General features: G+C 38.8%; 1 protein-coding gene across 1 annotated transcript in view; it reads right to left on the bottom strand.

Annotated features, from left to right (window-relative positions):
- LEKR1 (leucine, glutamate and lysine rich 1) overlaps window positions 1-13449 on the bottom strand; it is a 68595-nt gene that overhangs the window by 43466 nt on the left and 11680 nt on the right. Inside the window, exon 2 of the mRNA XM_067302223.1 lies at window positions 11720-11934. Within this exon, the coding sequence (XP_067158324.1) occupies window positions 11720-11934 (215 nt within the window). The remainder of the gene's footprint in view (window positions 1-11719; window positions 11935-13449) is intronic.

The following is a 13449-nucleotide window of genomic DNA, read 5'->3' as shown; positions in this document are numbered from 1 at the left end:
TGCGCTTCGATAACAACTACGGCACAAGAGGCGATTACCGCATCAGGGACAGAAGCGGCAATAAAGAAATAAATAACTACAAAGAAATAGAAGGTTATAACAATTTTTCTAGTAAAACAAAGGAAAACGATGGGAAAGCAATTTTCTTTAGAGATTTTCCATGATGCTTTAGTGTGTCTCAGTATCCTGAAAGCATTCAGAAAAAAAGCAACTATTATTTAAATATTAAACAACACATTCAAAAGCTTTTACCATTCTCTGTTTCTTTAAAACGGTCACCCTGCCACAGGAATTCAAGACTGCTGAACAAGAAAATCATAATAAGGGTCAGAAGACAGAGGACACAGACTGCGCTAAAGAGCGCCAAGCAGCGTCCCACATGGTTCTGGTAGATTCAAGGTTTACTTGAGATGCTTTCCCATGGGTTCACAAACATCCATCACATTTTGCTACACAGCAGGGGTCAACTGTACTAACATATAATGCAGTTATTTTTATCATCAGTGAAAATATGATTACCTCTGCTAAAGTTCATATTCCTGGCTCTTTCCTTCTGTTTACACTAAGCAACAAATACACTTTCGCTCCCTAAGAGTAATGGTAGTTTCAGTAAGTTCTCCCAAAGTAAAAAGACACACCAAAAAAACCCAACTACACATTTTTATAAATTTAATAGTACTTTGTATGCTCTAGATCACTATGTTCTACAGGGTAAGAAAGTACTCGCTCATATGTCAAATTTGTTAAACACCTAAAACCTTAAGAATCACTATACTTTGAATTTGCTGTGTAGGATACAGATTTAAATCAAGTTTGGTGGTTTGGACTGTAGCTGCTCCCGCACTCCCAAGAGAGCCCCGAATTCGCGCCGTCTCCCTGAAGCCCTCCTGGGTGCCCATATGCCCCCAGCCAGCCGTGCCGAAACCCTGCGCAGGCCTACAAGTCCCCTGCGCCGCCGCAGCAGGCAAAGCCTGCGTCTCTCTCGGCAGAGCGCCCGAGCCCCTGCGAAGATGCAGGCTGCGGGCTCGTCTCCCCGTCGCCAGCCCGTCCCAGCGCGGCGCCGGGGCAGCTACCCGCCTTGCACCGTCCTTGCGACGGCTCTGCGGAACCAGGGTCACCCCACGGGGGCTGCGAGGAGCCGAATATGCCACGGGTCTAGCAGAGGACCCACCTCTTCCCATCGCCGTTTAGGAAAGATTTCAAAGCACCATCCCACATCAGGATGATGGAAGGGCATAAACAGAGCAGCTGCAGAGTATAAAATACATCCGGAAAACCCGCCTGTGGTACTGTTTTATATAGCGCCTAGCACACGTGAGCCTCGATCTCTGTAACCGGGGCCTCCAGTACCGCCACGATTCACATCAGCATTAATTTAGTGAAAGTCACTGAACAGCTGCGTTTGCATCAGTTGCTTCGTACCCGCGTGCTGGAGGGAACAGCGGCCCCGGCAGAGGCGGCGGGGCCTCGGCAGCCGCAGGGCACCCGCGCGCCCACCCGCCGGCTCCTTCACACGCACCCAACCTTCCGCCTCCGCTCGCAGGCCCAGCAAGGACAGCTGGCAGGTTTAAAGCACTGCTCTCTGCTTTCGGTTGCCTCCTTCGAACGTCTGCCCTATCGTACGCAATCTGACTCGCTTATCTTCCAAATACAGCTATAATAATGCAAAGAAACACACTTGAGATACTGGTCTTTCAGCAACTCAGGAGCTGTTCCCACAATTCTAATGAAATGATTGGAACCATACAGCAACAACAGACAATTAAATCTGATTATATGCCTGTGTTACATGCACAAAACCAATATCATATAGTATATTATTGCCATTTCACATTACAAGTTTTTTTTGCTATTAGCTTTAGATAGTCATTCTAATAGTTTCCTCTATCCATGAAAGTAAAACTACAATGATCTGTAACTTTTAAAAACTAGTCCCTTGCTAAGCTTTAAACGTCTGTTAGTATAATGCAAATGACTTTGTTTATTTACTGCTGACAATGAGCCAGTAAATAACATTTGAATCCACAAATATTTTACAAAGCTAGAGGGTGGTGGAAGCATTATATCAGAGTTTGCTTCAAATTTAAAAAGCAAAAGAAAATGATAATAATTTACAGTTAAAAAAAGCCCTAATATTAATGAGCATTAATTATTGTTATCAGATGGATCATCTATAATGCATTTGCAGCATAATGCGAACTTTAAAAATATCGGTCCTGATAAAGAAACTTGGATTTGTAGAGCTCTGTCAAAATCATAACTGATCACCTAGTAGTTAAAAAGTAAGTTGTTTGGGCTTAATTGTGATCACCGAAAAACTGATAGAACTGATTTAAAAAAAATTTTTTTTTCAGAGATACCTTGGTAAGAAAATTTATCCATAGCTACCTGCACAATTCTTTTGGAGGGACGGAGGGAAGACACTAAAATCTTTTTGACTGCATTGGGGAGCAGAATCAGACGGGTACCTCTGACTAATAGAGAAACGGCTGGCTAACATCTTAAGTGTCATGTAAATCCAGATCTTCTTTTGTAGATAATATATTGTGTTAACTATACCTCGAGGAACAAAATGCAGCAATTGTCAAACAATAACAAATCAAAACTTTTGGATCCATGGAAAACTGGATGCTAATTTGCTATTCTTATTCATTCCAGCATGGGCAGTACATGAAGATCTTTTGGTTTGAAAAAGAAACTGGCAAGTAAGCACAGACACATTTTCTTTCTCTTGCCGTTCTAAAGATTTGATACAATGCAGTTATCACAGAATTGCATCTGCATAAGGCAAAAGGAGATTATCGATGTCTTCTGGTCATTCACACATAAAAGAACAGGTGGACAAGTCAGGACAGTTGCACTCTGTCCACTGTCATCATCATAAAAAGGAGCAAAATAGACATTGTATTTGGGTGATATTTAACACAAAGGAAAGAAGTTCAACGGATCATTAAACATTGGAATTAAAACAAAACTGTGAGAACATAGTGATCTCATCCTCAGTCCTATATTTCACATGAACTGTGAAAATTAACGTCCTATCTTTGCAGCCAGAATACATTCTTCGTGAATATAGGAGGAAGTCTGCACAGTGCGGGAGATGAATTATAATGTTAACAGCTAGTGCTGACAGTGACAAGAATAGCATGAGAAAATAAAGAAGTAGCCAGAAGGGATTCTTGCCAGCAAACAAACATACTCATTGTCCTAAAGTAATGACAAGAGCAACTACCACATTTGCTCAAATACAAGATGTTGCATTTTCACAGATCTAAAACAATATCCATATCTTTGCACACTATATAGTATACAGCCCCTTTAAGTGTTCCAGTAGGACCCATTTTAGCCAAATGAGCAATTGCATCCATAGTTACCTGAAGTCAGCAGAAAGAGTCTGCACGGAGAAAGCTGGAGAATATGGTCAATGGAAAAAACTCTTTCACTACAGTATTTTCGGCTTCATGAAACTCTAGGACCTGCTCAAAGCCAATTCAAGTTGCTTGCTCATTTTCATTTCAGCATGTTTCATCCCTTTTAAAAGATAAGTTAGTATGCATCCCCTGTGCACTTCTTTCAGACAGCTCAAGTTGCAGAGTAAAGTAGAATTCAACACACAAAAAGCCAGAAAAATTTTAAGACTTAGTATGTGCTCATTCCCCAATGAGGAAAAAAATACCACATTTCCACATGCTGGGAAATGATCGGTGCAAAACACACGGCCTCACTGGACTCCACATCCGTGTGACACCTCTTACCGGGTTACTGTGTTTGTCTCTTTGAATCAGCTCCTTAGAGAACTCACCCGAGACTCGCACAGACCTTCTGTACTGTAACGAAGAACACTCATTTACTACCTTATGAATGGATTTCTTTTTAGGTATTGAATGATATACCAGTATCATTCTGAAAATACATTACGATGCTGCAGTGGTTATAACGTTTTGTTAATTAGTCATGCTTTCTAAAAGAGTGAAAAGATGAGCAAGTCTCCCAAGTCGTCCACATACGACAGTATGTGCTAAGAAGAACTGAGTGCATACCCTAAAGCATACCCTAAATATCTGAAACTTCTTTAAATTATTCATTTCTTACATAGCTGCTTATTTGCATCTGGAAACATCACTGATATTTTAAACAGATCTTTCATACCTTGTTCTTAGCTTAAAAATAGGAATAGTTCATCTAATTCTGACATTTCTTAATTAGTGACAATCTTCTGATTAAATTCCTTCCCATCACTCCACAACGACACTGCAAACATTAGATTTCTAACGAACAAAAAAAAGAAGCAAGTACATATCCACTGCACTTAGATTACTTAATGACTGGAGAACACTGATAAAAAGAAAACATTAAGGATAAAGGCAAAACCTGGAAGTATTGGAAAGTCCTCTATAAAGCATAAACTCCTTGAGGAAGGTCTGTTTATAGCTGAAGTAGACCTGAGATTCTCAGGATTTTAAAAGAAACAAGCATAAGAACATTTTATTAGGACTGTATAGAACACCTGGAGCAAATGAATCTTCAGTGGAATAGTTCAATCTCCAAAGCAACAAACTTCAAAAGACAAACTCCAATATTACCAAGGGCCATAAAACAAAAGACTTGTCTAATGAAGACCCAAACTTAAACAATATGCTGAGTTTTTTTGCAGGGAAGGTAAGCGGGTGGAAAGGCGGTTATGCCTTTCCTGCTGCTATTAGTGCTGAAAAAACCCCATAACCAAGTTTCTCTAAGAGGTATCAACAGCTAGAAGTACTACATAAAAAATGAAAAATTTGAAGGCGCAAGGCAAAAAGAATAGTCCGCAGGGGATAATTTTAATACAGTGATCTACAGTGTTAAGATGTTTAGCCATGTGAACACCTTTCTAAACTCCATTAGCTAAATTAAGATAGAAAGATATTACAACAATTTATCTGGCTAGATAGTCTACAAAGGCAAAGAAAACTCTAAACATTTTTTAACGGACCGATTGGATTTAAACATGAATCTTCAAAAAGATACAAATGTTTAAGTTGTAGTACAGATGTAATCAAAACACAGTTTAGTTATATTAATAATCCACAGCAATATCTTTAAATAGCAAGTAGGTTTGCTGGAACGCAGCTCGAGATGCAGACCACAGCTCAGCGTGGCTGGCTGGGGGCTAGCGAGACCTCTCGAAGGGCTCGCGCTGAACTGGGACGTCGCAGCAGTGCTCCAGACCCGCGTCTCTCTTTCCTCTCAGTCCCAAGCTGCAGCACCCCGTGGCAGAGGCAAACCGCCGGGCAGCGGGGCTGCGGAGCGCACGGCCCCCCCAGAGCCCGGGGCGCGTGTGCCGCACAGCGCGCCAGAACCGCGCCAGAACCACGCCGAAAGCTTCTTCAGAAGCGCAGAGCTGCGGATGCGCATTTGCCCTGAGCTGCAAGAACTATAACCTGCCTGCGTTAACCTCAGTGAATACGGACCACAAAATCTTTGTGCTTTTTCTGGCTTTAATAAACAAATTGCTTTATATTCTGACATTCTGAGCAGCTTTATCCATCCTCCCAGCCTTAAAGTCCAGGAAACAACTCACGCACTGGCAACTAATGAAATAATTTTTCCTAGCTACGTGTATTTTACTAAAAAGGCAAGTATAAAGATTGTTATAAAGTTTGCCATGATTTAGGTGAGCTCATGATTTTCCAAGGATCAGAATCAAATTGCTATCTCAAAATTGTAAAGAACAACCAGAAGCAAAGTTATCCAGGCTCACGAGGAACTGCTGCGTTGACTGCCTGCATAACGCGGCTCACACTGCCTGTGAGCAGGGCTCACCCTGCTTCCCAAACCACGGTTTCCGTTACGCTCATTCTAAGAATGCTCGTGTATAAAAGGATATAATTTAACCACAAATTATTCTTAAAATCAAGGACAGAAAACAGAAGTCTTAACGTTGTCCTTTCAAAAACAAACAAAAAATAGCATCTCCTGGAAAACAACACTTACTTGTTTGAAACATAACAATGCATATGCTTATATACAAAAGAAGATTTATAAAATAAAGACATTTTCAATAATTATCAAGTAAAGTTGTTTACATGATTGCCTCTCATAGGGGAGCAAGAACTTTATTTTAAACTAAACACCCTTCCAAATACCGGATAAGTACAAACATGCAATATTCCAAGGTCCAACCCCCACCGTTTAGCGAAACGGAGCCCAGGTAAAAAAATATCTGACTAGCTTTGCTTTTTATGAGGTTTGACATCCTGCCCCCTTTCGTTTTCCTGTTCGTTTATTGGGAAGACCAGCGTCCAGCACGTTCTCGTCTGTCCAAATCTGGCTAGATACAATCGCAGCCTTTAATCCATGCCGTACCCTTTCCGTGTACTCCACCTGAAACACCTTACTGTTGCTATTATATACAAAATTTGTTCAAGCCATCTCAGAGACTGCATAATACAATGTATTGACATTTTTCTTCAGAAAAACCACATATCCTGCTAACTTAAATATAAGGACAATAGCAAATAGTTTATGATAAACTTTCATGTATCCGTACCATGTACCATGGTATAGACTTTTTCTAAGGCTTGACTACTGCCCTGACCAAGCACACGGATTCCAAAGAAAACAAGCCATAAGATTTGCAATATTTCTAATGTGGAAAAGTATTTTCCTACCTAGTAAAGGGGAAAGTTTGTGTGATATTCTTCAGTGCCGAAGCTTCCATCTTTGCTTCTCAGACAGACAAAAAATGTGAAAAATGATATGGGCTCCTAGTCAGGAAGATGTATATTTATGACTTGTTTTATATTGGTGGAATAAACTGTACTTCGAACCATGTTCCCAAAATTCTTATGTCAGACATCTGGTAAAGATCACCAGTACATAGTACAAAGATATTGCTCAATCTATACAAATATCTTCTCAGGGTCCCAAGGAATCAGAATCAGTAGCTGGACCAAACGAGCCATTATAAATAGAGCTTTCTGGATCACCTAATCAAAGAGATTTTATAAAAAGATGGAGAGATAAGTAATCTGTATCACAAGTAAAGTTCAGAGCTAGAAGAGTCAGAAAGAAAATCATTTTAAAAATTACATATTTTTCCAAAAGTGGTCCAGTCTGATGACAGGCTATGACAGACAGAATTAAACACAAAAAAGAAATACTCGTATCTAGTATAGTCAGTTTTTGCATTCTGAAGTTATTCACTGTTTATCTGACTCTTTATCTTCTGTTACAGAGAGATGGCATCTGGTCATATTAGTTTAACGCAATAAAAAGTGTTTACTCCATAGGACATATTAGATCACAGTGCCCCTAAAGAATGCTGCTAGCTAAATATCTGCCACCCATATCAAACTATAATTAATGGCAAAACACCCACTATCTTTAGGTTAAAAGAGTATTTATTAGTGTGGGGAAAAAAGAAATGCGTGTAGCATACTAGGTTAGGTTGCTTCAATCAGCAGTATACCCCCATGGAAATGATTTTAAACATATATAAACAGATGCAAAGTACCTTGGTAAGGTTGATTATTTTCATACACAAGCATCTAACATGAGGAGCTTGTAAGAGCTTAGAGGTCAGTTCTTCATTTCATTGTTCATTTCATCCAGTTTTGGCTCTTAGCAACTTTGACACTAACTCAACTCCACTTTATCACTAAACATTCAACAGACATATACTACTACAAGTTTAGACTTCACTAAGTCACGTAGCTGCTGTTGCTTTCTTAATCAATCAATCATGTTGTAAAAAAGAAAATTTATTTTAGGTAAATTCAACAGCAATGCATTTTCTATGGTATTAAATTTTCTCAATGTAGTAGGGAACTAACAAACTCAAGGTGTAGAACTCAAGAAAATGCAAAAAACCCCAAACCCACAAATACGGAAAAATAGGGTTCCCACAAGTTAAAATGTGAGGTCTACATTACTTTTAAGATTTTATTATTTATGGATAAAATTTCCAACATCTACACACATTACTCAGGAGCATAAGTCTCACGGTAGTCACTAACACATAACTCCTTCTGATAGATTTTGTAAAAGTTTTCAGGATTATATTTTAAAGGCCTCTGTGACACACGTCTCAGTAAGTGGTGTCTATATACCTCTTTAGGGATACTTCACACAAATTTTTGCTTCTTGTCACACTCACGTTACTCAGTACTACCATAGACTTAAAGATGCCTTTTAAAGGTATGTTAAAATTCTTATTTCAGAAGTTATGAGAATTGTCATAGTTTAGACTGCACATATAACATACACCTCCTTCGGCACCACAAGTTTTCAAAAGGCACTTCCAGAGAAAATCTGCTAACGAACTGAGCGCCAGGGACCCCAGGAATTTGCGGGAGTCCCACACGGAGAGGCAGCTAACGGTGCTTACACCGGCACCTCCAACGAAGGAGAGGAGCAAGCGCACAACAAAGTGCCTATTACTAACACCTTACATTGGCGACGGACCACAAACGCTCAGTCAGTCAAATAAAGGAGACGACAGCGTTTCAGCTAAACTAAGCCTAAATCCTTGCTCTGGCTGATGATAACTAGTATCTTATAAAAGAAAATCCAGCAGTTCTGGCTTTAGAGCCTAGCGCGGTCCCGCCTGCAGCGCCTGCCTTAGTCACCCGGTAAACTGCCTGGCGTTGCTGCGTCAAGTCTGCCGTAGCGCAACACCTCTTCAGGAACAGCTCTCATGGGCCTGTTACGGAATGGAAGTGATTTTAACATGGAATAAGTATCTTCCCACAAAATACAGCGTCCAACATAAGAATAAGACTTGAATAGCTAAATTGCATCAGTATAGTCTACTGCACGACGGTCAGCTCCCGCGGCTTTGACAAAGTCTCACGGGGTAAGCAGCTGATTTCCACGCACGCTGAAGCTCCCAGGTGGCTTTCAGGGTTAACCACAGGTACAAACAATAGCAATAGTCTAACCTTAAGGGAATATAAAAATGAAATAGACTCATCTAACAAGAAAGATTAAATTTCGCAGCCTTCCGAAGATGAAAAAAGGCACATTTGGCTGCTGATAAAAACTTGCAGTTTGGGAGGAATCATTTGCCAACCATGCAAGAACCAGGAGCAAGACAGTATGTTGATTAGTTAGTTTATGCCAAAGGCACTAGGTAACAGGAGAGGCCCAGGACAGTAAAGAGCAGAGGGGGAATATTTAGACAGGTTACTTAGCAAGGCACAACAGTTGATTTACAGCCTCAGTGAAAGCCTACTGAAAGTATTCCATTTGATTTCAGCAGGTTTTAAATCAAGCCAAGCCTTAGGGGAAAAAATGCAGAGATAAAGTTTTCATTAACTGTTTGAGCTTTGCTACAAAGAGTCAGCTAAATGGAAGTTTTAGTCTACCTCTGGCAAATGATTCTCAACAAGAAGAACGCGCTAACACAGTGAACACTGCCCCTCTAATTGCCACCCAGAGCCACCGAAGTAACGTGGAGCAAATGCACTCTTCAAAAACAGACTGCTAAACCACAGAAAACATTGACAAGTTGGGGGGCAGGGGGGGTCAGTTCACACGCAAAGCTCAAAATGAAAAAAAATTGCAATATACGGTATGAGTATATTGTGTATGAGTAGGGTGATCCATTGTATACATAAGGGTTTTGTTCAACTTTGTGAGAACTTCTGTGTTTTAAAGTGAAGTTTTATTAAAAATATTACCAAACAAAAGTCTATTGCCAATAGTAGTTATGTTAAATTCTTACAGTATTTAAGTGATTCACAAAAAAATTTAAATGGATTATAAAGTGCTGCATCTATAGACAATCTATACATGTTTCTTCTTTAGCATTTCCAACACATTCAACTCCAATCCTTTGAGAGAGCACCTTAACGTCCAAAAATGCTAAATATTATCAGTTTAAATCAGTTGCTAATGCCTATGGGTCAATTATGCAAGAAACACCACAATTAGGAGTCTTTAGAAGCAAAATGATGACTGACCTGATATTTAAAATTACAATCTCATTCCTAAAAAGAGCTTCTGACAAACCATTTGATGCCGATGAGTGAGGAATTGCCAAGAAGCTTCTGATTCCACTGCTTATACCACATTATTCTTTCATTAGTCAACTCAAGCAATTGCATTTTTATAGTGGGTAATTAAATATACTTACTTTATAAATGTAAATATTAACATTCAGATTATAGTCCCACTGTAAATAATGAGTGGAATATAGCAATAGATTTCAAAGTAAGAGGATAGAAAATTAGGATACAGAAAAAAAACAGAGTATTCATGTTAAACCTGATTATAGATAGTAGAAGAATACAAGAGGAAAAACGGAAGAGCAGTTCTTCAGAACCTAAGGACTAGAAGAAGCCCAAACACTTGTATTTCTTTCACAGTAGAAAACAGTAGAAAAGATAAAATGTTTTGTTATGAAATCTGTTAAATTGTCATGGCATCATACAATGGCATAAAAGCAACAGAAGGTTAATTAGGAACTAGAGATATTGGTCCAGAAACTCTACAGCAACAAATAAGACAAAAAAAAAAAAAAAAGACCCAAAATGCTAACAATGTCATAACATGTTCATATTGATTATAGCAAGTTCCATATCAGTCCAAGTTCTTTATACAGCATAAATAACCTCCAAGGATGGCCAAATCAAAACTATCATGCTCACCTGAAGCTTGGGGTTTAGACTGATGGCGTTCTAATTGTGGTGGCACAAAACTTAAGTCAACCGCGAGGTTTCGCCACCACGCTGATGTTCAGACTGCCTCAACAACACCACTCACAGTACTTAGCCGTGTATTTTAAAGCTAGTTTGGGTATATCTACCTTCATTACCTATACTGTAAACCCAGTGAACAGGAGAAGTATTAGAAATGATGAAAGCAAGGCAGAGAGAAGAAAAAGGCTATGAAACTCTCCTGTTATGCTTTGCTTTTCATGTCTTCCCCCAAATGAACTTTTATATTTGGTGCAGCAATCGGCAGTTTTGGGAACCAAAGCTATGCTATAGGCCCATGCAAAGGACAGATATTTTGGAAGTATGACCTCGTGTCCTACGTTTAAAGTTATCATGTGGTGACAAACAAGCAGAAGACAAAAGCGGGCTTGCCTGTAAGTATTAGCGGAAAGAGCCCTAAATCAATAGTCCTCAGAGCCATATATACTGCAGTTCTTAAGAGCACAAAATTCCTCTTTTAGCTGGGACTTGCACATACCCATCAGTAAGTATTTGCAAGCCCCTGTTTCTGAGGAACAAAGCCATAAGCAGTGCCCGAGATTTTCATAACTATATATTATCCTTTCAGATTGCGAAGTATAGGCTTCTCAGTGCAAGAGTTCTGATATTTCTTCATCATATTACTGCATCATTGTGAGCACAGCACAAACTTCAGAACTGTGAAAATCCTAACACTCTGAAGTTTCATTTAAATAATTATCATTCTGTAATAAAAATATTTGTAAGATGAAATACTTGATCATTTCCCCTTTGGGGGGGGAGGGAGGGGGGAGGAAAGGTGGAAATACCTCTGAAATACCTTCTAGTTTTTTTGTTAAATACATTGACTATAACTAAACTGTTCACAAATTCAAGATTTGCTTCTAGACAATACTTCAAAATATGATTTAAGTATTATGGTATATATGTTACACTTGACAAAAGACAGACAAAGCTTATTTGTTTTTTAACTTCTTTGGAATGAGACTAACTAGTACATAAACAGGAGAATAATATCAGACTAAGTAATATACTCTGACCTTTCCGTTTTTGACTGACTGTCAGCTCGACTGTGTTCAAGGTCTTGGCAAAGAGTCTGCAATTCTTCTTGAAGTCCTTTTTCCCGTTCTATACTTCCTTCATAAAATTTAATCTCCTTTTCCATTGCTTTTACCTTTTCTTCCATCACCTTAAATTCATGAAGTATCAAATAGCTGACTCCACAGTATTTACACACTGTCTCATCCCGGGACATCTAGAAAAAGATAAATGCATGTAAGAAACAAGTTGAACAAAAATAAAAGACTGAATGACTCTACATAATAATAATTCTGACTAGCTTAAATAGTTTACTGCTGTGCAGCACTTAGGATCAGAAGACGACATTACTTTATCAAGCAATAAACACAAAATTCTACATTAGAAAAATGAAATCAAGCTATAACAGCACTTCTGTTCACAGGAAACCTCACAAGATATCAGCTATGCAGTTTACTACATAGGAACTCCCACTGGAACTCTAAAAAAAATTAAAAAAAACTAAAAACCCTCTGAATTATGCTTTATATATTAATTTAAAATAAAAAGAATTGTTCTGTGTTTTACAAAATTATTTCCTTAATGAATATCTGATTGCTTGAGCCAACAAAAATGTAATTTACTATGTTTCTGATAACTCATATCCAATTAAATAGGCAAGCTGAAAAGTGGAAAGTGAATAGAGTGATGTGATCCAGCAATCTTCACAAAAATAATTCAAATGAGTAAGGGAATAATTATTGTCATGTAGTGTATATGGCACTTGAGGGCTGTGGAAAATATAACCAGTTTGCTAGGTATGAAGTATTCATCACAGATTCAAAAAAATAAAAATAAAAAAAATACAGTGTACATAATGTACATCTAACCAAAAGACCATTTCTTAAATTGAGAAATACATTTAAGTGATCAAATATTTGAGCAAAGCTTAATAAAAAGGAATAGATAGATGTGCTCTAGCTTTGACACGTACACACTGCTCAGTATATCAGTTATTCCTGTGTATTTTAATCCCTTTCACTTCCAGAAAAAAATTGCTTGGTTTACCAGTGATGCAGAACTGAACCTCGATGCACAAGAAACAGATCTATTTAGTAAAACTGGGCCTCACTTACATAACATTACTTGTCATTTAAAAGAATATTTATAAAGATACATACTTCTATTCAACAGTAAGTCCTTTTTGGAAGACACTACGTCATGTTATTCTTCTTAACTAATATATTACTAGTACCCAAAGGGGCTGCATCCTGGGTTGGGTCTTATCAAGCCAGGCAGTATACAAACTTTAAAAACCAAATAATTGTTCTAAGAGTTCATGGTCTTCAGCTTTCTGTCTCATTTCCTAGGAAATGAAAGGAGGGAAGACCGTAAGAAAGCAATAATCATGACTGGCTACATGCACTACTCGGCCGTTTTGAAACTGGACGTTCAAGCAGGATAGGGATGATATTTGAAGCCATGCAGCTGGACAATATCACTTAAATAATACAAAGAGATGGCAGATGGGGGGAGCTGGACCACAAGAAATAATGAAAAGAAGGGGAACAAAACATGCTGCAGGCTGACCAGCTAACCATGGGAGTCAGCTGAGCAGAAGATGACCAAATTTCCAAAGGACAGTACGATGAAGTATCAAAGCAACAGAAGGCTCTAAGAAGAGGAGGGATGGAGTAGGAGTACCAGGATTTGTAGAAAGACGTCCCTGAGAGTACATACGGACTGGCTTTTC

The sequence above is a fragment of the Apteryx mantelli genome, chromosome 9, assembly GCF_036417845.1.
Source record: "Apteryx mantelli isolate bAptMan1 chromosome 9, bAptMan1.hap1, whole genome shotgun sequence".
Taxonomy (NCBI): Eukaryota; Metazoa; Chordata; class Aves; order Apterygiformes; family Apterygidae; genus Apteryx; species Apteryx mantelli.
The sequence above is the reverse complement of the archived record's forward strand: the minus strand, read 5'-3'. Positions and strand labels throughout refer to the sequence as shown.